The sequence below is a fragment of the Drosophila bipectinata genome, chromosome 3R (assembly GCF_030179905.1).
Source record: "Drosophila bipectinata strain 14024-0381.07 chromosome 3R, DbipHiC1v2, whole genome shotgun sequence".
NCBI lineage: Eukaryota > Metazoa > Arthropoda > Insecta > Diptera > Drosophilidae > Drosophila > Drosophila bipectinata.
The window spans coordinates 4919993-4944214 of record NC_091739.1 but is presented as its reverse complement, the minus strand read 5'-3'; the positions used below and the strand labels follow the sequence as shown (position 1 = coordinate 4944214).

At 43.3% G+C, this 24222-nt stretch overlaps 10 protein-coding genes across 11 annotated transcripts; 4 read left to right on the top strand and 6 right to left on the bottom strand.

Moving 5' to 3' along the window:
- Nucleotides 1-121: 121 nt before the first annotated feature.
- On the top strand, nt 122-1610 carry LOC108127466 (dehydrogenase/reductase SDR family protein 7-like). The gene is made up of 5 exons (XM_017244554.3): nt 122-358; nt 418-561; nt 617-833; nt 889-1134; nt 1188-1610. The coding sequence occupies exons 1-5, from the start codon at nt 197-199 to the stop codon at nt 1397-1399; spliced, it is 981 nt and encodes a 326-aa protein (XP_017100043.2). The 5' UTR covers nt 122-196; the 3' UTR covers nt 1400-1610.
- A 1526-nt stretch (nt 1611-3136) lies between these two features.
- Kul (Kuzbanian-like) lies at nt 3137-11102 on the bottom strand. The gene is made up of 8 exons (XM_017244553.3): nt 10988-11102; nt 9762-10029; nt 9212-9398; nt 8748-9141; nt 7444-8688; nt 6666-7384; nt 6441-6606; nt 3137-6041 (listed from the first exon to the last, which is right to left on the bottom strand). The coding sequence occupies exons 2-8, from the start codon at nt 9859-9861 to the stop codon at nt 4251-4253; spliced, it is 4602 nt and encodes a 1533-aa protein (XP_017100042.2). The 5' UTR covers nt 9862-10029; nt 10988-11102; the 3' UTR covers nt 3137-4250.
- A 127-nt stretch (nt 11103-11229) lies between these two features.
- LOC108127490 (uncharacterized) lies at nt 11230-11863 on the bottom strand. The gene is made up of 2 exons (XM_043212391.2): nt 11708-11863; nt 11230-11643 (listed from the first exon to the last, which is right to left on the bottom strand). Exon 2 carries the CDS (start codon nt 11628-11630, stop codon nt 11268-11270), a length of 363 nt encoding a protein of 120 aa, XP_043068326.1. The 5' UTR covers nt 11631-11643; nt 11708-11863; the 3' UTR covers nt 11230-11267.
- Nucleotides 11864-11907: 44 nt separating this feature from the next.
- Naa40 (N-alpha-acetyltransferase 40) lies at nt 11908-12729 on the top strand. The gene is made up of 2 exons (XM_017244585.3): nt 11908-12365; nt 12421-12729. Exons 1-2 carry the CDS (start codon nt 11995-11997, stop codon nt 12656-12658), a joined length of 609 nt encoding a protein of 202 aa, XP_017100074.2. The 5' UTR covers nt 11908-11994; the 3' UTR covers nt 12659-12729.
- Pcd (pterin-4a-carbinolamine dehydratase) lies at nt 12697-13649 on the bottom strand. Its single transcript, XM_017244584.3, has 2 exons — nt 13248-13649; nt 12697-13016 (listed from the first exon to the last, which is right to left on the bottom strand). The coding sequence occupies exons 1-2, from the start codon at nt 13578-13580 to the stop codon at nt 12717-12719; spliced, it is 633 nt and encodes a 210-aa protein (XP_017100073.2). The 5' UTR covers nt 13581-13649; the 3' UTR covers nt 12697-12716.
- A 1432-nt stretch (nt 13650-15081) lies between these two features.
- On the bottom strand, nt 15082-15526 carry LOC108127417 (uncharacterized). The gene is made up of 2 exons (XM_017244470.2): nt 15361-15526; nt 15082-15299 (listed from the first exon to the last, which is right to left on the bottom strand). Exons 1-2 carry the CDS (start codon nt 15458-15460, stop codon nt 15082-15084), a joined length of 318 nt encoding a protein of 105 aa, XP_017099959.2. The 5' UTR covers nt 15461-15526.
- Nucleotides 15527-15569: 43 nt separating this feature from the next.
- LOC108127415 (uncharacterized) lies at nt 15570-19082 on the bottom strand. Of its 2 annotated transcripts, none has more exons than XM_070281426.1 (3): nt 18653-19082; nt 16334-16618; nt 15570-16279 (listed from the first exon to the last, which is right to left on the bottom strand). In XM_070281426.1, exons 1-3 carry the CDS (start codon nt 18665-18667, stop codon nt 15737-15739), a joined length of 843 nt encoding a protein of 280 aa, XP_070137527.1. In that variant the 5' UTR covers nt 18668-19082; the 3' UTR covers nt 15570-15736. The 2 variants fall into 2 exon arrangements, with proteins under 2 accessions (XP_070137527.1, XP_017099958.2); XM_017244469.2 differs by having other exon boundaries at nt 16334-16603.
- Nucleotides 19083-20829: 1747 nt separating this feature from the next.
- Nucleotides 20830-21430, top strand: LOC108127419 (general odorant-binding protein 99b-like). Its single transcript, XM_017244472.3, has one exon. It carries the CDS (start codon nt 20876-20878, stop codon nt 21329-21331), a length of 456 nt encoding a protein of 151 aa, XP_017099961.2. The 5' UTR covers nt 20830-20875; the 3' UTR covers nt 21332-21430.
- A 595-nt stretch (nt 21431-22025) lies between these two features.
- On the top strand, nt 22026-22564 carry Obp99b (Odorant-binding protein 99b). Its single transcript, XM_017244462.3, has one exon. It carries the CDS (start codon nt 22072-22074, stop codon nt 22495-22497), a length of 426 nt encoding a protein of 141 aa, XP_017099951.2. The 5' UTR covers nt 22026-22071; the 3' UTR covers nt 22498-22564.
- A 7-nt stretch (nt 22565-22571) lies between these two features.
- On the bottom strand, nt 22572-23111 carry Obp99d (Odorant-binding protein 99d). The gene has a single exon (XM_017244463.3). It carries the CDS (start codon nt 23074-23076, stop codon nt 22666-22668), a length of 411 nt encoding a protein of 136 aa, XP_017099952.2. The 5' UTR covers nt 23077-23111; the 3' UTR covers nt 22572-22665.
- Nucleotides 23112-24222: the final 1111 nt, after the last annotated feature.

Here is a 24222-nt window from a genome sequence, read left to right as displayed (position 1 = left end):
TAAAAAGTTAATCGTGAATGTTTATATTTTTATTAACACATTTACTTTTAAAAATCTTACTAAAATTAACAAAAAACTACATTCCTTCATAATGGTGTTCACCGTAGTTGTGTTCGCAGTGAATGGCAAACGCGCATTTGTTATTGTTGGTTATCATTTTGCATTCGAACGAGTTCAAAGTTCTTGAATTTGTAAAATGAAAGTGCAAGATCTGGATAAATGTGCTCCCAGCAGTGACTGGAATGTGCTCTACTGGGTGTTGGGGACCATCCTGATGCCAGTGGCTCTTCCCTTGGCACTGATCAATATATGGCAGCGATTCCGGGCCCAGAAATACCGTAATCAATTGCCCGGCAAGGTAATGATTGGTTTATGACAGATTTTAATCACCGTTTAATTATGTAAACTATTACCAAGGTGGTGCTTATTACTGGCGCTAGTTCCGGACTAGGTGAATCTTTGGCCCATGTCTTCTACCGAGCTGGATGCAAGGTGATTTTGGCAGCACGCCGCACTCAGGAATTGGAGCGGGTTAAAAAGGACCTCTTGGCATTAGATGTGGTAATGTATTGGAAAACTTTTACTCTCATTTTATTAACTACTTACATTTTTTAAGGATCCCGCTTATCCACCCACTGTGCTGACACTCGATCTTGCTGAACTTAATTCCATTCCAGAGTTTGTCACTCGGGTATTGTCTGTTTATAACCAAGTAGACATTCTTATAAACAACGGTGGAATCAGTGTCCGAGCAGATGTTGCCTCCACCGCCGTGGATGTGGATCTTAAAGTGATGGTGGTCAACTATTTTGGGAGTGTTGCCCTAACCAAAGGTGGGTTATTTTTATTGACTTTGTGATTAGTTAATCTAGTCTCTTTCATTTGCAGCCCTCCTTCCTTCGATGGTAAAACGTGGAAGTGGTCACATCTGCTTTATTAGTTCGGTCCAGGGAAAATTCGCCATTCCCCAGAGAGCTGCTTATTCCGCCTCGAAGCATGCCCTGCAAGCTTTTGCCGATTCCCTCCGTGCCGAGGTGGCCAACAAGAATATAAACGTGTCTTGTGTTAGCCCTGGCTATATACGCACCCAGCTTTCATTGAATGCTCTTACAGGCTCTGGCAGCAGTTATGGAAGTTAGTGGATTGAGATATCTTGTTACGATTTTTAATTATTTGTGTCCTTTTAGAAATGGATGAAACCACAGCTAAGGGAATGTCGCCAGAAAAACTGGCGGAACGGATTCTGCAATGCATTCTCCGCAAGGAGCCGGACATCATTGTAAGCGATGTTCAAGCAAAGATTGCTTATTACCTGCGACACCTGTGCCCCACCTTGTACTTTTGGATAATGTCCAAAAGAGCATTAAAACTTGAGAGGGCTGAAAAGAAATCCGATTAGAGTAATGAGGGTTACGTCGAGCGAACTTAAGTATTAGTTTCGTTTTTATTGTTAATTGAATTTTGCTTAAAATGAGGAAATTATAAAGTATCGCGTATGTGTGTCTGTGTCGGGTTTACAAATTAGTTACACTCGTGTTATTGCCTAACGATAAGATTAATAAATTAAATATTGTAGTAATCGTAACATAAATAAACTGAAATGTCACACATGTGCTTGTTGTTCTCTAATGTATTACACATTGTTAATTATTGATTTGAATTGAGTTTTAAAATATTAATCGTAATGTATACTAATATTCACTTCTTTGCTCTTCGGTTTTTGTTTTGTTCGTTTTACTTCGTTTCTCTCCGATTTATTAATTGACAAAATTACATATACTTTTAGCGGGTTTTTGGATGGGTTAAGTGGATATGGACATCATTAAAAACTGGCCATTATCTAGGGGTATGAAATGTTTTTGATTTTGGAAGTTTGATCGGGATACGTACGGGTCTTTAATTAGTTTAGCTAAATTATAAAAATAGCATTAATCCATCTTGTGAAAAGTATAAAAATTAATTACAATTGAGGTACACAATACACATACAGATTTAAAAATCGGTTGCAGTTTACAATTATATTTATATTTATGTATATTTAGATTAAAATCAATCGGTTTCTTATGTACATTACACAAAAATTGTTCATTTCGCGCTAAATAGTCTTTTTTTCACGCTCAAAATATACTAGCCGCTTAGACGATAATCGTTTGCATTGAATTATATACAGTACACAAAAGTTGGCAATTTTAAAAATCGTTTTCTCTTTTAACCGTTTTGTGTGTGTGTTTTTTATTTGGTAAATTTTAACGCCTTGACTTGCCTTTGTATAGTCTCGAATGGGAACGGTCGAGACGGTGTAGAAACTAAACTTCGATTCAATTTCGTGTTTATCCTTAAATTCTGTTTTTAAGTTTAAGCATTTCAAAGCGATTGTCGCGTACTCGTTTAACTACTTCCTTAATCCTTCATCCATAATCCATTATCCATTTCTGCACTGGCCTGCCTACGCGTTAACTGTTTGTCCTTTCGTAAGTTTTCTGATTTTTTTGGGTCGGTTGTCGGTTTCTTGAGCGGAGCTTATGTATTACCTATTAATGCTTTTATGTTATGTTGTATGTTGTATATTTCACAAAAATATACCCAAATGCTCATAAATTGCAATGGTATTGCACGCCCCATAAGGTTTTATGTATAAATTTTCATGATACGCCTTGCTTTCCTACACATTCATATAGCTACAAATATCAATCATTATCTTAGCCTACAGATCGTTATTTTTGTCGGGTGTTGGTGTACATATAACTCGAAAGCCGCTTGCTCTGTGATTCGTTACGGAATGTGCCTATATTTATAAACTATTCATGAATGTTGATAGTGTCATATTTTCGCATTGCTCTAGCTCGGTATTGCATATAAAAACTATTTTCATTTGATATCCTATATACACTACAGCTACGATATTGCAGGCCCTGGTGTATTTATGTATCTATGGAATGGGTGCAGGTGCTCCTGGAATGGGGTCAACTGGTGGCTGTGTCTCTAAATCTCTATGTGGCTTTACTGGGGCATTCTCTAAAACCTATGTACTTTCGATGCACGACGCTTTTGATTTATTGACAGTTATCGTTGGTTATCTTTGTATCTATCCCGTACTTGCAATATTTCCCGGCCTCCCCCACTTTTTTGTTGTCGCTATTCTCTACTTTTAGGTCTATACCAACCTCTCTTCCTCTCTAAACGTTTCTTACTTTAGTTTTGATCTTGAGAAAATATGCAAAGGAGTTTTGAAATGCTCTCGGCTAATATTTTATGTCTTTAGTCGTTTACTAAAATAGCACCTTGTATTGTTCTGTGTGTCTTCAAAGTTCAGATGTGTAGTGTTCGTTGCTTGAAACATGAAGAGGCAAACTCAACAATATAATTAAGATTCGATTGATAGTAGGTACTTAATATTTTCAGTAATACTGTTTAGAAATCATCATAGTAGATGTGGATACAACATAGCAGTTGAACTGAGAAACGTTTCTCTATTCCGAAAATGTTCTTTCAAAAGGTATTTCAGGAGAAGGTTATTCAATTTGCCTAAATTAGTTTGCAATTGAAATAGGATATCTGAACCACCGAAAGTTTCCTTTTTCTGATACTCTTACTAGTACAGTGGAAGTTGAATAAAAATAATATAGCTAGGAATCAGGAACAGTAATGTATAATATATAAAGCCTCTGGTAGATAAGGAATCTGTCCAATATTTTAGAGCTATGGAATCAAGGCAAAAACTTTCACTATTGTCGATTTGAATATCTACTATACGATGTTAAAATTTTTAATTTCCACTAAACCAGTTTAAGCTCAGAAATAGGAAACTGGGGGTGGATGGGGGTCTACACAATACAATACAACAGTAAACAGTAGAAGGTACAAAGTGCGGTGAGTGCGGCTGGCGGTTTGGATTGCGGTGGCTTCAGTGGGTGAGTGGGTGAGCTGGCAAGTGGGTAAGCGGATGATTGGATGAGCCAGTGATGCATTCGAGGTGGTGCGAGCCTTGGTCGGATTTGGGACGCGAGGATGGCATGGGTGAGTGTCTTTTGTGTGTGTGGTTACGTGTGTGGGCGTGGTATTTCACATATTCAGCAGAAACGGCAAGTTTAAGGCAGTGTAAAGTACACATATATATAATGTATGTACAAATACATATGTATATGTATGCAAGTAAACCTATGCGACAATTTGTATAACTAACATTAAGACTTATCACTTTCACTTGGTTGGTTTTGAAAACTGGAACTGCATCTTCGTTATCGCCGCCCTTAGCTAACTAGGTTCTCCACATCGGAAATGGCCACCTCTAGATCCGAAGGCAGTTCGTTGTTCTCTGTTGATGGTGCTGCAGATGCTGCTACTGCGGCTGCGGCTGCTCCGCCTGATCTTCCTGTTGCTGATGCTGTTGGTGCTCCTGGGCGTGCCCGGAAATTGTGAAGACTTCTCCTCATTGGTTGTGCAGCTGGTTGACGTTGCATGGCGCTCGTCGAGGCGGATTGCTGCAATGCCACTCCGGCGTTTACTCCTGGCGTGTTCGAGGAGCTGCTGGTGGCCGTGCTGCTGGAAGATTGGCGCGAAAAACTAGGCGGAGCCCCTGGGTTAGTGGTGTTACCATTTCCTCCCCCTAAACTGGCTCTTGGAATGTTGCTGAAGCTGTTCCGTGAGCTTCTTGTCGGAGGGACTGGCGCGGCTTTGGAACTGGAAGCGCTACTATCCCTTCGAAGATTGGCATTAGAAGAGGAGCGTTTCTGGGGTGATGCCGCCGCAGGTGTTGGAGGGTCTTTCCCGCTTCTAGCTGCTCCACTGCCGTTGGCTTTCAGATTGAGACTACTGCGCTTTTTGGTTTTCGCCAGATTTTGACTTAGATTGATCAGGTTCTGGGTGCTGCCAAAGTTTCTCGTGAGATTCACGGATCCACTAGCCTTGCTGCTACTTCGACGCGGAGCCGCCGCAAAGGGGTTGTGAGCTGAGAGGGAGTTGGATCGCCGGTAGGAGCTGCGCTGAGCAGGAACTGGTACCGCTGGGGGAGCTGCCTCCAAACTGCCTCTATTTTGGCTACTGGGCGCCACCTTGCTGCTGCTGCTGGGCTTCGAGTTCGAAGTGGAAGCTGAAGCCTCTGCCTGCATGTCCACATTCTCATAGCAGTGCTCCATCGAGCGCGGAGGCGTGGGTGGTTTTAAGGTCTCGTAGTTGGGCTCGTTGAGGGTGAGGATCTGGTTGTCGTCTTCCGCCTCGTTGCAGAGCAACAGGGCGCTCCTCTTGGCTCGCAGAGAAATATCCTTTGAGGTGGACGGCCCTGCTGGTCGGGTACTCGCCTTCTGGTTTCGCTTTGGACGACCGCCAACCACGTGGGTTTTAACTTTCGGTTTCTTGGACAATTTCAATGAAAACTTGAACGGTGGTTTGTAGACCACCTGCAGCTTAACCTTCTCGTTGGATAGATTTCCCATGGACTTGGTTTTCTGGGGAGTCTTCTGCACCAATCTCTCCGGCGTCGATTGCGATTTGCTCATAACTTTGCGAACTCGGGAGCTGTGCTCGATATGGGACAAGGGCTGCGCCACTATGGGCGACTCCAGTAGCCACTTTTGAACCTTGCCGAAGGTGTTGGTGTGGTTGTTGGTCGTGGAGAGATTAGAGGCGTCGTCCCCATTGTTGTTGCGGTGTGAGTAGTCTATAATTTCCTTCATGTGCTTGCCCAGTTTCTTGTTGGATTTTTTCGGCTCTTCCTCGAGGGATTTCTTCTTGGCTATTGCCTGGGACCGTGTTGACTTCTTTGGCTCCGCAGTGGAACTGATTTTATTGGCTCCCCGAGAAGCAATTCCAGCAGTTGCAGAGGCCCCTGTCACAGCTCCTATTCCAGCTCCGGCTCCTGGTTTCTTGCTACGTTCTCCACGCACCTTCTTCTTGAATGGTACCTTGGTCCTCACGGCTGTGTGAACTATGACTCCATTGTTGTTTTCTGGAAGTCGCACTGTCTCCGTAGTGGCACTGTGGATAATTGTCACAGATTTAAGCTTCAGATTCGAGCGTTTCGCCAGCAGCTTTGTGCTCAGAGCCTGTTGAAAAATAAGGAAAGTATTAGATGTGAAACTTTATAGAAAACAAGGATATTTTTTCAACAATTTTTCCAACAACTAATGAGACTATCAACTCCTAATCACAATTAATCTAAATAGTACGTTGTCCATGACTCTTTTTCTAATTTGACTCCAAAATAGCCCTCTGGAGGCAACTGTAAGATGAGATTTTTGGATCTAACTATCATGGATTCTACAGGTTTTTAATGGGCACTTGAATTCTGAGTGCTCACCCAAGGTCTGAGCCTGTGCCTCAGCTTTGGCTTCGACCTGATCTCTCAACATTTGCGTGATAAGGCGAATTAACTTATCAAATCAAAAGGAAATTAAATATTTCAAAATATTCACAAGAATTTCCCTCTTAGTTGGGATACTTACCATAAGCATAATGACTCCGATGGCCGCCAGTGCTACTGTGTACCAGTTCTCCTGCATCCACTTCTTGAAAGTGGCGATACTCTCCTCGGAAAGCAAAAGCTTACGCAGAGTCGCCAGAGGACCCGAGGGATCCACTTCGCGGCACTTCTGAAAGACATCGCAGTACCTGAAAAGGAATAGAAACGAATTAGAAAATAAAGAGAATCCCAGAAAGGCATTACGAACCCATTGTAATCATTGCAGGGAGTTCCCGGCTTGGAGTACATATCAGGCACATCGAAGGGAGCTTCATTCCACTCGAAAGAACTCCGGCACGGATTATCTTCGCCCGGCAGCTTGCAGCACAGCTCACAGGATTTGATGCGATCGTCTTGTGGTCCGGGGATGCACTGACAAGATTCCAAGCCGTAAGCCAGACAGATGCTGCCCGTGCAGTCGCCCATGTAGCAAACGAATTCCTTGTTGCAAATCGTCTTATTGGGCTTGTTAACAGACGGAGGGCATTGGGGAACTCGGCCATCGCAGAAGGAAGGATCCCGACAGCCGTTGTCATCCCGACACTTGTCGCCAAACTTCAGCTTGCAGTCAGTTGTGCAGCAAGGTCCTTGGGAAGGACTGCACCGGGCATGGGGAGTCAACGTGCAGGGGGTTTCGTCCAGCCTAGGCTGACGCGACATGGGAAAACAGCAGGAGTCCTTACAGTCTTCCTCCCAGCCACAGTCGCACTGCTCCCCCGGCTCCACCACTCCATTGCCACAAATCGAGGACTGCGGTTCGGTGAAGCAACCCTTCATCGACCTGGCCTTGGCGTTTAGCACAGGTTCTATGGACTTCAAGGAGCAGGTACTGAATTTGTTGTTGTTCTTCTTGTCACCGGAGGTCGCACGGGCGAACATAATGAAGTTTCCGTCTTCGCCACCAGGTGTACACTGCTCAGGATCGTGCTAAACCAAAAGAAAAAGGATGAAGATTTGTTCCTTTAATTATTCCTTAATCCACTTACCGGTGATCCAAAATTATGGCCTATTTCGTGGGCCAGGGTCACGTGGGAAACGGCAGGCGGCACATGCTTGCCATAGTTTAGCAATGTGACTATTCCTGTGTTTAGGGATTTCAGGGATCCCCGGTAATGCCCATTTTTCTCGCACACTCCACCAGCGTTCTTCAGGTCACCGGTCCAGGCCAGGCCCAAGGTACCCATCTCAAAGTCCCGGTATGTAAACATATAGGCCAGGCAAAAGGCATCGTAATCCTCCTCCGAAAACAGTTCCAGGAACTTTTCCACGCCATAGTTGCCGGGAAACCGATAGCTGGGATCCTTCATGGCGTTCATGTTGTGCACTTTGATGCGCTTAATCATGAAGGTGATGTTGTCCGGCTTCCCATCGTTATTAAAGTCGGTGTTCCGGTAAATGGAATTCGCCCGCTGCACATGGCGCGTTATGGCCTCAATGGATGCCTCATCCGAACCCATTTTCTGGAAGAATGTGTGATCCGCCTGTAAATATAGCATACAAGTGGTCTTCCGGTCGTAGAGCAGCCTTGGCGAACTGTGAATATCATCTCCCCGACCGCTCAGCAGATTGGTCATGAGCATGGTGTTGAAGCTCGGATTGTGCGGGTTGGGGGCGAATATAATCTCCGGATTGTAGTTATTCACTATGATGTTCGGCTTCTTGGTAGCTCCGTTCTTGGTGATGATTTCAACGTGCGTCTTATGGCTGGGCCGATCGTTGCCATTGTTGTTGTTTCCCAGGAAGAGCGTTGTCCAGTTGGCGTTGAAGAAGTTGCTGGGCAGGTTCCCACTGCTTCCATTGTTATTGGGCTCCTCGTATGGCGTTCCAAATTCCGGCTCGATGGGCCGATTGTATGTGCTCACAATGATGTTCTTGTGCTTTGTATACAACTTTCGCACATTGTTATTGTTATTGTTGTTGTTGTTATTGTTATTATTATTGCTGTTGGTATTATAGCTGCGACTGCCCTCGCCGACATTGGAGGGATTGTAGTTATTTACAAGTATATTGCGGTTCGACGTGGGCTTCGTCAGCGTGGCCAGAAAACTCTCCGTACTGCGCCCTGTGCTCCTGGTCGTGGATGTAGTCGGGTGCTTTCTCGGCGGCGATTCCTCGCTCTTGTCCTCCTCGGAGGCCAGTACGCGGAAGTCGTCATTATAGGGCACCTCCAAATCCAATGGCAGGGGCGGATTGCGATTATACGTGGGTGCCGGACCATCTGACATGGCCAACTAGAAGTAAAAGGTTTATTGTGAAGGTTTGTTTATTTATTTTAATTAATTGAACTCACCTCCTCTGGCAGCCATCGCTTTTTTCTCAGCTTTTCACTGGCGCAGTGCGTCTTCGCAGGCGTCGCGGAACTAACACCTCCGCCAGTGAACTGCTCCTTCTGCATATTTACATCACTTAACTTATAGACTATGCTGTGGACTCCACTCTCGGCCAGCTGCTGTGAGTAACGCTGCGCTGGCTCGATGTAATAGTGCTCCGCCTGGGTCTCTATCGTCCCATCCAGGAGGTTATCGCTGGTCAGAATGGCCTGCACGTGAGCTGCCTCGTCATCCTCCAGGCTGCCCGTGTATATCCGCGAGACATCGTAGTCGATGGGACCGAGAGTGTTCTCGATCTCGACATCGTGGGCGAACACCGAATGAGGCTGTTGACGCAGCACAAGGCGAAAATCTCTGCGGGTGGGATAACAAACAAACATTCAATTAAGTGGTCTACCTGCTGTGGTGGGGGCACTGCACTTACCTGTCGTGGGCGGAGAAATTCAAGCGAATGGTGTGAGCCAGTCCACTCGATGTGCTGGGGTCCACTTGGCGCTTCTTCCGGTAGCGAGCCTGTTCCAGATGTCGGATTTGTGCTGCCTGCAGCACCTCGCGATCGAAGTTCGCCGCCTCCCAATGCTTGATGTAGGGGGTTAGCTTGTGGGTGTAGCCTGAAAACAAAGGATGATTTAGTGGAGATGCCAGAAAGCTTTTAAACTTTAAAATAATTTAAGGTTTAATGGCTCTTGAATAACAATTTTTTTTGATGATATGTGAGTATAATATATTGAGCTGTAGATTTTTTAAAAATAGTTTTTAAGAAAGGTTTGAATATTTGAGAAAGGTTTGAGACAGTATATTGGGTACAGGCAGAGTTTTATTCTATTTTTTAGGGTTTAGTTTCTAAAAAAGGAGAAATTAAAGGAGGGGTAATTAAAAAAATCATGATGTGCCATTTTACATTGCAAAGTTCCGTTACAATTAAGTATTAATTAGATAATTTATTTATGGCATCCTGGATGCTAACTACTAACCTGGCAACTTCAGCGGCGTGGGAATGGCCAGCAGCTCGCCGGGCAGCCAGAGGAGCCACAGGACCCCCAGGAGCGGAAGCCCCAGGAGCAGCCAGCTCATCGGGGGGCTGGCTTGTGGTTTGGCGCTGTGTGTATGATTGTGATTGTGGTGACCCAACTACTGGCAGGTTGTGGTTTCCAGGCGCAACTGCATCACATCATTGGCTGTTGGCTGGGTTGGAGTTGCGGCGGGGTTGCACGGCTCCAATGTGTGACATCTCTCGACGAGCTGGGTTGGAAGAATGAAGCGGAGAGAATACGGTTATGATCATCTGGATCGCGAGATGATTGCATTAACGGTCGCCGCACAAAGAAATTGCATTGCGTATACGCCCGGGCGGCAAGTGGCTTTCACCTTTTACGTGAAATCTTTTGTTCGTCTCGAAATTTTTTAGCGATATTTTCTGTATTTTTTTTTTTTTTGCGTCTTTTTGCATAAATGGCAAAAGCAACAAACGGCAGTCAGAAAGAAGAAGAGCGTCACAGCATCTCATTAGCACTTGGCTCACACACACAGACACACAAACACATCGCATAACATGCACAGGTATCAGTGCGCCCGTGAAATACTGTTATTTGTAGGCCTCTCTTTGGTATCTCGGCCTCTCTTTTCGTGCTCTTTGTCACTTTGATGGCCAATGAAATTAAATGCATTCTTTAGTTGGCCATTGACAACCGTTTAATTGGATAATTATTGTTTTTGCTGTGCGTGCAAACTGTATATTTGTGCCGTTGTGTGAGTGTGTGTGCTTGGTTGTGCCTGTATTCTGGCTACCTGAGCTTTGCTTTGGGCCAAAGCAACCAACAAAAAAAAACAACGCTCTGCTCTGCTCTACTCGCTGCTCGCTGTTGTTGTTGCGCTGGTCGAAAACCAAAATAAGATACACGTAAAATTCAATTAGCCACAAATTGTTGCACTTTTAGCCAAATCCAATTTGTGGGCTTGAATTTGTTTCCAAACCAAATATTGAGCAGCAACACAACACCAGCGAATCAGCCGACCTCCGCTAATGGCGTAAATGGTATAAGCCAGTCCCAAGTATTTTTTTTCCTCTACGCTTTTCGTGGTGTTGTTGCCACGGCCTAAAACCTGTTCTTCAGCTTAATCATCCAGGCTTTGGAAACCAGCGACTATCCCGTGAAATGAATACTTCTATTTACGGATACTTTTGATTTATTTCACTCACTTTTCACAACCACTGAAACACTGGCATCCCCGATTCCTTTTCGTTTCGATTTAAACAACTTTTTTCGTGTTTTTCGCCACCCACCGTTGGCCAAGTACATATACAGCCGGTGTGGCCAAATTCTGTTTTGGCCGTTAAAATATACCGTTTAACCTGTAGAGACATACCAAATATTCGAAGATGGTACAAAGGGAGTGAATAGTTCAAAGATAACAAAATTCTAACCAAATAAGTATTTTAAATATGTTTTTATTTAAAAGTGTAACAATTTTATTTAATCTTAAGCGTTTTTGAGCGCTACTTTAATTAGTGACTGTTGCTTCTTGATGTTTTCTTTCAATTTATTTGCATTTGCCTCTAGCTTGTCGTAGCAGTCCTTGAGCTGATTTCTTTGCGACTCCAGGTTCTCCTCCGTCTCGGCCATTTTCTTAACCTTTCGATCATATTCGTCAAAAACCCGCCACCATGTCTGGATGCTTAAATTCTCAGGCTCCGTCATGAGAGCGTGCTCCAAGTCCACGTTGTCACTGGTGCTGCCTACAGTTGGTTTATTGATTTCGAATGTTTCCAAGTCCTCCAACATCTCCTCTAAACTAGGGGCCACGGGTGGAGGATCTACTTTTGGCTTTGATTTTCTGAACATTGTTATTAAATTCCTAAAAATATAACAAAAACATGAAACGTCACCAGCGTGGAAAATAGAGTTTCTCAAGCAATTACCTCCGCAAACACAACGATTTTGATGTCTCTAGTCCTAGGGGATGCTCTACTGGTTTGTTAAGGATACAAACTTAGTTTTAAAAGGGAAATTGTGTATATTCAAGCAATTGTTTACAAACAAAAATTGGAAATAAAGGTAAAAGTGTGGCCAATTTTCGAATAAAATAAATGCCAGTTCTCTTTTTCCCACAGATGGCGCTGTTATTGTATTTCCTCCTTATACACATCTCTAGTTTGCGCGCTATTATTGTTTGCTCTTTTAGTGGATTGTTAATATTTAATTGATAATGGCACAAAAAGACGAGCTTAGTCAAGGAGCCAAGCAGAAATTTGTGGAGGCAGCTGCGCGGGCAAAGAATCCCCTCGAAGCTCTCTCCTACCAAAGATACAAGGCGCCTTCTGGGGAAGAGTTCAAACTGTTCTGCCGGACGAAGAGTGATGCGGATCCAAAGATGCTAAAATGGGCCTTCAAGTTGGCCGAAATCAATGTGGGGCCCTTTTACAAACAGCTAAAGATGGGGTGGCAGCCAAAGATCAAGACAGCAGAGCTGAACAAAAATTGGGCCCGCTATCTGGTTGCTCAAAACGACAAAAAGGAAAATGTAGCCTACTCCATGTTTCGTTTTGATATGGATCATGGAGACTGTGTCCTGTATTGGTGAGTAATGTACTTAACTTTATTAGTTGCAATTAAACTAACCTCCATCTCATAGCTACGAAATGCATGTGGCAGCGGCATACCAAAGGAAGGGCCTGGGAAAGTTCATCATGAAAACGCTTGAGGACTGCGCCCGCCACTGGCATTTGGAGAAGGTAATGCTCACAGTCCTCAACAACAACGAGACTTCCATATCCTTTTACAAGCAACTTGGCTATGGCAAGGACGAAATCTCCCCAGACGTCTTGGAGGAAGCTGACTATCAAATCTTTAGCAAATCCATGCTAAGTTGAGTCTTCATTGGACTGTATACATTATAAGACATAAATAGTAATTATAACAAGAATGCATTTATTTCAACAAATTGGCCTGAGTCTCCAAGTAGGTAGCCATGCGAATGTCCTGGGAACTGAGGCCACCCACATCGTGGGTGGACAGTGTCACTTCCACCTTGTTGTAGCAGTTGAACCACTCGGGATGGTGGTTGATTTTTTCCGCCAGCAGAGCCACTCCGGTCATGAAGCTGAAAGCCTGGTTAAAGTCTTTCAGGACGAACTGTTTGAAAATGGCATCGCGCCCCTCGACCAAGGTCCAGCCGGCGTCCAAAAGGGGCTGCAGCTTTTCAGCCCGTTCCTGTTCATTTAGGCGTACCTGTGAACGGTTTTGATTAGTCTCACAATAATATTTAATTAGGTTTAGATTATTTTCACTTAATTTAGAATGTGTTTCAAAGAGTACCTTCATATGTGTATATAAAACCCCCCGCGAGACCTAATCTATACGCATAAGACCTTGGGGTCAAAGCGATAAGTCTAAGCCCCTCTCGATTTCGCCAGAATATTGCCTTGATCTGTAATTCACTTTTTTTTTGGTTTCACTTACCACCATTTTGCGTTTTTTCGATGTGGTTGTTGTGGTTTGTGTTTTTATATGGGAGCTATAGAATCTCCGTAGATTTATGCTGCCACCACCAGTTGCTGCTGCTCTCGCTGCTGGCGTATACAGAAATGAGATTTTTGAACTGCTGCGCGTAAAATTAAAGCTCAGTTCGCTTCTCAAACGGCTCCTCTCCCCCGCGGACCCACCGTCAGCCAACCCTGTTGTTGCTGCAATGCCATGAGATAAAGCGGGTTTGAGGCGGCTGGCAAGTAGATTTGCAACTTTCTGAAAGTTCGGCTTAATCACATTCTGAGTGTGTTTAGTTGTAATTAACATTTTCTTGAATAAATAAAACCCGTTTGAGATTTGTTTTTGTTGCAGTCGGCTTGAACAGCTGATTTGTTGGGGCCCGATAACGTTTAGTGTTGTAAAATGAAATGTTGTGTTTAGAATACATTTTTGAAAATCATAGCCGTTACAGATACTGTTTCCGTTACTTTTAAAATTAGATTTAAAAAGTAATTTTAAATAAATTTAAAATTTAATTAATTCTTTATTGATTTTCTTCTTTTTCTTTACACGCTTCCGTACAGCATTCGTTACCCTTTCGTCCTGTTATACTTTCAGAGACTGTGAACATCATAAAGAAGCTAAAAATTTGAAAGGCATCTGGTCCTGACGGATTAACTAACCGTATGGAGAAGTCGCTTTCTTTTCGTGCGATCCTGTTCCTTGCCCAGCTCTTCAATGCTGCTTTTAGGATTGGGAATCTCCATGGAAGAAGGCTAATGTCTCCATGATTCACAAAATGGGCAAGCCGCCAGCAGACCTCAACAGCTTTATCGGGAGACGGTGGTCATCGGCTCCTGTATAGCCTAAAAGGACTTCTCCACCCCTGTTTTAAAATGTCGGCAGCTTCCTTTGTGATAGGACCTTTTCCGTGGTGCAGGATGGAACAACCTCGATTATCAAAAAATTTGAGAATCGGGCCTGCCGATGGAACCCCGTAAAATGTGCAGTGGTTTCTGTTAACCCTGAGAAGTGTGCTGTGGTGACATAAACTCTTCGTATAAGAACTTTCCTCCACGGAGAGTTAATCCCACAAGCGTGCGATCACAAATACCTGGGCAAACATACCTGTTGTGGCCAGTGTGAAAGACAAATTGTGACGCCCATATTGGCTAGTTAAAGATTCTAGCAAATTGTTTCTGGCCCAATTCTGGATATATGGACTGATAATATACGGTGTAGCTTCTGAAACAAATTTAAACAAGGTTCGAGAGTTATAACAAGTACCTTAACTTTGATTTGGGTGCAAAATAGTATATCCGAACAAAGAGCTTGGCGTCCCTTTTGTAGGTGACATTATTATATAGAATATATATATATAGAAATGGCAGAAGGATACAGTCCCACAAAGCGGCTCCTTAAGCGGTGGACTGGAGAATATAACACACTTTTTTTTTCTAAATAATTTTATTATGGACTACATTTTACACCGGATCGGTTGTGTCCAGCTTCTTTATCCCTAAATTCACAACGTAGAATTTAGAAAATTTTATTTTGTTCTTTTTATGATGATAAATAAAGAATCTGAAAAGCTACAGCTTATTTTCAAGATGAATATATTGGTAACGCTAGGGATCAAAGGTTTTTAAATCAAGGTTTAAAAAAAAGTTGAGCATTAGAAAGCTATAATTGACATATAGTTGAATATATTTAAATGTATGTACATATCAAGTTTAAAAATATTATGAGTCATTATTCAGTTGGTAGTTCAAGATTTTTTCTCTATAGCATTGTATAATCCATTTTTCTGGAATTCCTTTATTCTTCTTCACTTGTGCACCATATTTTCGCTTTCAACATTGCCGTAGTAATCGTAGTCCGCACTGGCGGTTGAGGTTGCCAGTTTGGGCAGTGGATCTGCAGTGGTGCGGGGAAGCTCCATTGCTGGTGCAGCTGTTGGCTCTGGAGTCACTGTGGTGGTCTTGCCCCAACGCAGGCTATAGCGACTGCGAATGAAAGTGGGCTTGGTGACCACATCGCCCAAAACTACAGAAGAGTGGTAATCATGAATAGGAACCCCTTCTATAAGTCCCGGATAGTTGCTTACCCAAGCCAAAGATGCAAAAGGATACGATCAACAGGAATATCTTCATACTGCTTTGCGCATTGGATGAAAACTGCAAATTTTCATTCGAAACCTTCTGCATTTATAGTCTTGAAAGGGCAGAGATAATGCAATTCCCCAAACTCCGTTGAAAGCGAAAACATTCCGTAGTTCCCGCGGGAACTGGGAACCAAGCCAAGTTCATTCACCGCTTTGGCGATTTTTTATTTATTTATTTTAAACGTTATCTCTGAATGAACTCTTACTTAGCGTTAAGGGTTAACTGACATTGTACAATGCATCGAATCGATATTAAGCTTAAGCGAAATGGTAATAAATACGTGTGTGGATCTGGGTGCCCGGCTTTATCCGGAATTATTCAGTTTTCCGGATCCGCCGGTCGTGGACGCTTCGGCCCCGATGGTATCGGTGGCGGTGGGACATCCGGAACTGCACTGTTTTTGCTCGCTGATCCGTTGCGAATGTCCTCGAAACTGGGCTTCACTGGCTCCAGGTTATCCAATGGAAGGGGCTGGATCTCTGGCTCTTGCTCCTGCATTGGCGGCGTGGCGGTTGGAGCATTTGGTGTAGCCTCCCTAGTGGGGTAACCCTGGGTGGGATAGTAGTCGTAGGGCGGCAGGTAGTTCTGGCGAATATAACCCGCTTGGTCGTAGATCACAGGATATTGGCTGTAGGGGTAGGGAGGCAGGTGAGTGGGTTGGCCTCTGTACTGGGATGGCAGGGGAATCAGCACGGGGGGAAGACCCTGCTCGTTCAAAGGCAGTGGCATCTGTTCCTTGGACATCTCCTTGGGCTCTAGGGAGGCAGGAGCTTCCTGGGGAGGTTGCTCCATAGGTTGTTGGGGCTCATACGGAGCAAATCCAGCAGGGAATTGAGTGGCCGAGGGAAGGGGGTAGGGTAACTAAAAAATAATAATTTTAATATTTGAATTAAATGTATCTTTAGTTAAACTCACTCTCTCATTTGGGGACAATCCAGGCACAATCGGTTGACCGAATCTCACCAAAGGTGGACTGTAGTAACCGAAAGGATTGTACGGTCCGAATGGCGCATATCCTGGCTCATGGATAGTTGGCTGGATGACGGGATACGCCCGGCTGGAGGTCAAGTTCTCGTCCGTGGTGATCAGGGCGTTGTAGACCTTGGGCTTTTTCCTCAAACGACGGGCGGCGTGCGAAGTGCCCGCCCACAAAACCAATCCCAGCAAAAGAACCAGAACCGTGCGCTGAAAGAATCCAAACTGTAGCTGGGGCTTGTATTTATATTTCCCATTGACAGCTGTCCCTGGCTTTTTGTCACTGCGATCTCTTGACGCCACACAATCAATGAAAAATCATAATCTGTTTAATTGATCGCCATATCGACAATCAATCAATGAATTGTTTGGACTACGCACAATTGTGTTTGCTGTTTGACGGAAGTTGGGAATTCTACTAACTGGCTAGGTGGCTGGCTAGCTGTCTCTACAGGGAAGCCGAGGCTCGTTAGTAATGGAAGCTTTAATCGACTCCCAGCCAGAAGAAATCCACGACTTTCAAATGTATCAGTACCCATGTCTGCCACTAGCACCCCGGTGGCTGCAGCCGGTGGAACAATCAACACATGTCAGCCTTTGTTGCGAATTCTCTACACTTCATTAGTTTTGAATTGAAATGTAGATTGTTCCTTTAATTGGATTATGGGGAGTCGATCGAACCGGACGGGGGAACAATCTTACACTTTACAAAACAAAAAAAAAAGAAGAATGAATTAATTTTTCAAGCTTGGGTTTTAAAAATAACTCATTTTTCCTTAAACTAGTCCCTTTTTTTGTACACCGAAGACAATTATATACCATCTTATTAGATTTAATAATGGGTTTTTTTTTTCAGTGAATGGATTCTACTAATGTCGAGGCAAAGGCCTTTTCCTTAGAGATAGACAGAGAGATGGAGTGTAGGTCCGGTTAGACGAGTTGCCCATTGGCATGACTTGGTACTGGAGCATGGAAATGCAGTGGAGCGATCTGCGGAACTGTGACCGCGTTTCTGATCTTGATCCCCTCCCAGAGTGCAGCACACTCTAATTGCCGCTCTCGGATTACCCAGACAACTGGGCTGGGCTGGGCTTAGATCTCTTATTGTTGTTTACTGGACTCGGGCTGACTGGCAATTTGCCTTGCTTTCCATGCATTTCACTTTGACTTTCCTCTGGCACAAGCACTGGCACTCCACCTCAAGGCCCACATCCAACTCTCCACCCACACAATCTCTTCGGTTCAGGGGAGCAATTTTCAACGCTTTTCCTTTTCTAGTTTCATTTTCGATTTCGTCGAGGCATCTGGCCGGCCGCAGTGAAATTAAATCGAATCGAATTGAGTGGAATCAACAGACAATAATCGTAATGATCGCATCGAATCGGATCGAGCTTGATGAAGTCCGGAGTGCTGCACTTCACTCAACGAAATTGGGCCATCTCGAGTGCCATTGTAATGCCCGTGTTAAAAGTGATAGTTTAAAATGGTTCAATTGGTTGTCTGGTTGTCTGATCTCTTGACTTGGCCATGGGTGTTTCCATAGGCTTGCCAAGAAATCAAGAGCAACTCGGGGTGGGTGGTCCAAGTGGATATGGATTGCTCAGCGGAAGGTGTCAATGAAATTGTATTGTTTATTTTGTAGGAAGCTATAGTGTATTGACCTGGGAACGTCGGTACCTAGTATCTAGTCACTTAGTATCTGTGATTGAGTGCCCTAGTCACATTTTTCAAATAGCCTATAAGTTACCTGTTTAATTACAATAATTGTTGCAGTTAAACTGGCTTACTTATCACACAAAATGCTAAGAGTAAAAGATCAGAAACAACAAGTAACTTTTCTTAGGTTTGCTAAAAATAAATTATAAGTAATGAACTAAACACATAACCTTTGTAACCTTGTACTAAGCTACTAGCTTGGCTTAAATAGCCGCAGTTCCAGCCATCAAACTTCTTTCCGCAGAACCATAAGCCCCACTCCTGCCCACTCTCGACCCCGTTCGCTTTGGTTTTAGTGGCCTGCATTGCCAGCTTGGCTCGTTAGAGCCGCTGACTCAGCTCAGCCAGTCGGATTCATGGCTAAGACCAAAGACCAGCTCAAAGGCGGCGGATGACGGCCAGTGGCGTAACCTTAAACCTGAGTCTAACTCTGGACCTAGCCGACGAAAGTGAAAGTGCTGGGGGAAGTGTGGGCGCTAAGCGATCCCTTTGATCAGTGATCCATGATCGATAATATTTATTGGCGCATCGGGAACCACTTACCTTTTCCATTTGCATGTTGGCCCTGTTTTAAATTCGTGAATTAGGTATGCAGGTGATGCACTTTGGGAATTTGTCAGTCAGGAAGTTCCAGAAAAGGCCAAAAATAAATCGCACTCGATTGGAGTATAGTGTTTTCTGTTTTCAGTTTTTTTTTTAAAGTCACAATATATTTTTTTTACCGACTGACACCAAGGCACGACACGTAATGACTTTGAAAACAAGTTGCAATAAATAATATATATTATATGCAGCTCACTGCACATGCAAACTAAGAATTGCGATTGGAATCCCAAGAGCACGGACCGGAGATTGTAGATCGAAGACTGAAGACTGGAGAGCGAAGAAACGAACCCAGAAGTTGACTCTACGCGGAGGCTGCCGACGACCGACTGACTCTTTCTGCGGCTGCGCATGCGCGTTTCTTATTGGATTTTGTACAAACGCTGGGCGCACACTCCCCCGGCTACCTTTTATACCTTCGGCGGTGGTGGTGGTGCTTGTGATGGAGTTAGATGGTGGTCCCATGACAGTGGTGGCTGACGCTTTGCAAATACATAAATGTGGTGGTTTTGGTTTTGTTTTTATGGGTCTACGGGTGACAGGAACTTCTGGGAGATGGCCTAGTTTCCACTAACCTTGTAGCGGGGTGATATGATTTGTCAAATATTATAGATATTAAAATATTAGTTTAGATGGAAAAAGTTTAATAAATCTCTTATAAATATGTTTAAAGCTTATAAGAATAAATAATAATACAATTGAGTGAATTGAATAAATATTGTTTTTGTATAAACTTTTTCAATATAATTTCCATTTCTTTTCATTTAAAAAACTCCCCTAGAGTATGGACGTTTCGATTCCATTGAATTGAAAACACAATCTTAACAAAAACACAAATGGCTTTCCCATTGGAGAAGGCATTTTCATTAGCTTTTGGTTTAATTGCTTGGCGGCATTAAATGAATGGAATAAACCGGGCGAAAGTGTAGAATCGAGGCGTAGTTAAAAAAATATAAGAAAAGTAACAACTGGGCTAGAAATTAGTTCAGCTCTCGGCACTTGACTGGAAACGCAATGGACCTCAGCAATTGTCATTTTTGGATTTACATATTTAAGTTGAGTTTAATAAAAAATTGTACAAAAATTTTAGTTGTTTGGCTGATCGTACCTTTTTAAAAAAACTTTATTAACAGTATTGTTGGCATGCTTTTTTCTGCAGTCACGTTCACTGTCAGAGGTGATAAGTGCCAGGCCAATCCGATCCGGTCTCCACCCACTCTCGGCCACGGCTGCCGACTGATCTGGGGGTCAATCCAACTTTAATTTGATGATCTGCCTAGGTTGTCTATTTATTTGCTTTTCTTTTGTGGGCGGAACCTCCTGCCGGGTTTTCTTTGTTTGACTGAACTTTCGCTTTCCCTTTTTGTCTTTTCATTGGAATAATGAGTCTATGAACCCAACTCACCTATTCAGGCGTGCGTTTATTAAACATTTAAGCTTTTCAGGCTTTATAAATAATTGTTTCTAAGGAATAAAATACATATATTGGGCTTATCATTTTTATAGAACTACACATGTATGCAATAGACCGTTATATCCTTCCAGGAAAACGTGAAAAGAAGTTAGATATAGTTAAGAGAAGATATGGTGAAGAGATATAGTTATGAAGAATACATAAAAAATATATTTTAATCTAGTATGTTATTTAATTTAATTTGTAAAATATTATTTAAAAATTTCTCCAATTTGTGTTAATATTCATAAAAAAGAACAATTAATATACATATCTTTGGTTGTTAACACAGCTTAAGCTTGTTTTTCCACCAGAAAGTGTCATCTCCAAGTAGAGTTCAACTACCTTCCACCAGATGGCGCAAGTGGGGGATTAAAGAGATGCATCAAGAACAATTAGCCCAATTGAATGCATAATGTTTGCTTAAATTATTTTGTTTATTATGAACACGTTCAAAGTCACGTCATTTCACTTGATAAGACATGAATCAGTCTTGTTGGCAGCCGAGCATCTGGCGTCTGCGTCTCCCTCGCTTGTTGACCTTCGGCCTCTGATAAGGGTAATCAGGGAGACAACGGGTCAGTCAATCACACGCGAAGAGACCTTAGAAGGTTAATTCGATTCGAGTCGATGGAAACAGTCGCCTATAAATGGAAATGCCGAGCTCGACAAAAATTGCAGTAGCATCAGGTGTTTGCAAAGAAATTAACATGAAGGTTCTTATTGTTTTCCTAGTGGGCGTGGCATTTGTCCTGGCCGGCCCCCATCACGAACATGGCCACGAAGGACACTATGTGGTCAAGAGCCACGATGATCTGGTGTCCTATCGCAACGCTTGCGCCGAGAAGGTCCACGCATCAGAGGACCTGGTGGAGAAGTACAAGAAGTGGCAGTATCCTGACGATGCTGTGACCCACTGCTACCTGGCTTGTGTGTTCGAGAAGTTTGGATTCTACGACGCCGAGCACGGTTTCGATGTTCACAAGGTGCACATGCAGCTGGCCGGACCCAGCGCCCATGTGGATCACTCGGATGAGATGCACCAGAAGATCGCCCAGTGCGCCGAGTCCCACAAGGAGGGCGACTCCTGCGCCAAGGCCTACCACGCTGGCATGTGCTTCATGAACGCCAATCTTCGCCTCGTCCAGCACAGTGTCCAGGTCTAGGTTGTCTGTCTAGGTTCAGGACTTTAGTCTCCAGACCACAGCTGATCACTTGTTTGAAGTTCAAGTCCAAAATAAATATAAATTCTTGCAATATTTTAATTTTATCTTTTATAGTTTTTGGTGTTTGGGTCGTCCTAGAACCTACGTTTAGGACGAAATATTATACGTATTGTTCCTTTTCCTTCTTATAATTCTTATCCGAACAAAGAAACGATTCAAAGTACGGGGTTCTCAATATTGATATATTCAATATTCTCAATAAAAATATTGGATAATGTGAGAGTTTAAATCTATGACGTATATACTACCAACGGGGAAACTTCAAGCGACATTAATATAAATATATAAAAATTAAATTTTGATTGTTGGCATGGCATTTGATTTATTATATTATTATGTTATTTACCAGTCACAAGATTCTTTTTAATATTTATAGAATTAAAATATAAAAATTATATTTTTGGTTCTAAAGACAATTAAGCTTGATTTTTTTAACTTAAAGTGTCATCTCCAATTACAGATTCATATTTAACTTGATAAGACCTGAGTCAGTCTTGGAAACTTAGCCTCTGGTGTTTTTATTTCCCTCGCTTGTTGACCTTTGCCCTTCGATAAGGGTAATCAGGGAGACAACTGGTCAGTCAATCACACATGAAGCGCCACCTTAGAAGGTCTATAAAGGCAACTGCCGAGCTCGGCAAAAAGTGCAGTTGCATCCGTTGCTTGGAAGAGAGAATATTATGAAAGTTCTTATTGTTTTCCTACTGGGTACGGCTCATGTCCTGGCCGACGAACATGGCCACGAAGGGAACTACGTGGTTAAGAGCCACGATGATCTGGAATCCTATCGGAACGCTTGCCACGAGAAGATCCGCGCAACGGAGGACATATGGGCGAAGTACAAGAATATTGACGATGCGCTGGTCCACTGCTACTTGGCCTGTGTCTTGGAGAAGTTTGGTGTCTACGACCGCGAGCACGGCTTCGATGTGCACAAGTTGCATATGCAGCTAGCGGGACCCGGCGTCCAAGTGGATCATTCGGGTGAAATGCACCAGAAGATCGTCCAGTGCATCGAGTCCCACAAGGAGGGCGACTTCTGTACCAAGGCCTACAACGCCGGCACTTGCTTTATGAACGCCAATTTTAAACTAGTCCCAGTATAGACGTCTGTGCAGGAGTCTCCAGACAATAGTCGCTAATAAATATAATCTTTGAAATATTCAAACAAAATTCTATCTTAATTCTATCTTTAATTTTATTTAAGTTAAAACTACATACATCTATTGGTCAAAGGAGTTAAGCTTAACCTGAGTTTGGGACTAAATTCTATTTTAGTTTTTTCTTTTCTCCTTCATGTAGTCCTTAACCCAACGACCAAACTGTCCGGCCGTGGCGCATTTGTAGGCCTCAAACGCCCAATTACTGGGATCTCTTATCCTCCTCTCCTTGGAATTGCAGTAGTGGACCACCAGCATTACTTCCTCCTCTTGGTTGTGGCTAGCAAATATCTTGGCTATCCGTTTGGGGTCGTAGCCCGCCGCGTCCGTCCAGAGTCCTAGTTTTTCAACCAGACATCGTAAGATGGATGGATCGTCTTCCTGGGCATCTTGGCGGCAAGTTTCCAGATCCTCGTAAACATTCTCAGGTGTGGGCAGGGACCAAGTCGCAGCGGCCTGTACTCCGGCGATTGAAACCAGAAGCAGAAAGCTCCAGCAAAATGTTTGTAGCTTCAGTCCAGTCATTCCGTATCCGACAAATGAAAACTTATAATTGGGGCAAACACTGTGCGGCCAGACTGTTTTTATAGAATTCTCCGATTTCTGGAAACCAGTTCTAGAAGTGACATTGGCATTAACCTAGAATTCATGGAAATTGGGACTACTGGCCAGGGTAATTGCTTTTTACCAGATGTACCTGAGCCGACGTCAGTCTGACGTAATACGCCTGATGGTCTATGTATCTGGCTTATAAAGACTTTATGGGAGCTTGTGAGTAACTTTCCAATGGTCGCTCAAATGGGCCATAACATCGGTACACCTGTACCTGTCTGACGTCCGAGTTCAAGTTCATGAATGGCTTGGGAATATTACGTCAAATAGTCACGTTTCTAAAAAAAATGGCCAATAAATTGTAATAGGAAACATGACTTGGCGTTTGCTTTAGATTTTTAATTTTTGTTGTTTACCCATCAACAATTAAGTATTTCCGATAGCTTTTAGCCAAGGATAAATATTAAAACCCTCTACTATATTTAACCAATCTTAACGTTTTGGATTTCTCCGGTTGATTTACTTTCTCACCTCCAACTAATGAAACATATACTTACGTCTTTTTTTTTGCAAAACAATGAATTCCTGTAAAATGCAACTGCAATTATAAGTGCTCGGCTGACTGAACGTACCAAAGGACTCCCTACTCTCAACCTAAATGCGGGACAATTATTAAAAAATTAAAAAAAAACCATTTTATTTATGTGTTTTTTTTCCATCACTCCTTTGACTGCCGCGTTGGGCTTTGTTTTTGGAAAGGGCTTGTCGAGGCCCTGCGACTTTCTCCGTCGACTGTGACTACTTCATTAAACAGGCTGCTGTGGCGTTTTCACGCTGCAATAGACTTTTCCGCACCATTCAACCCGGTGGCACATGTCAGCCACGTTTGACAAAGCTAATTTCGCCACGGAGCCGGCTAGAAAGCGCCAACCCGCCGCCCGTTGCCCCGCCCGTTTTCCACATTTCATATTCCATACATACAAATACCAGACCTCAGCCAGCCAAAACGCCAAACAAACACTTGACACGACCTATTCAATTATTTCTCAATTAAATGTCGTGTAAAGAAGTCATCATCATCGACTCGACATCGTCATTGCATTCGCAGTCGTCATTGAA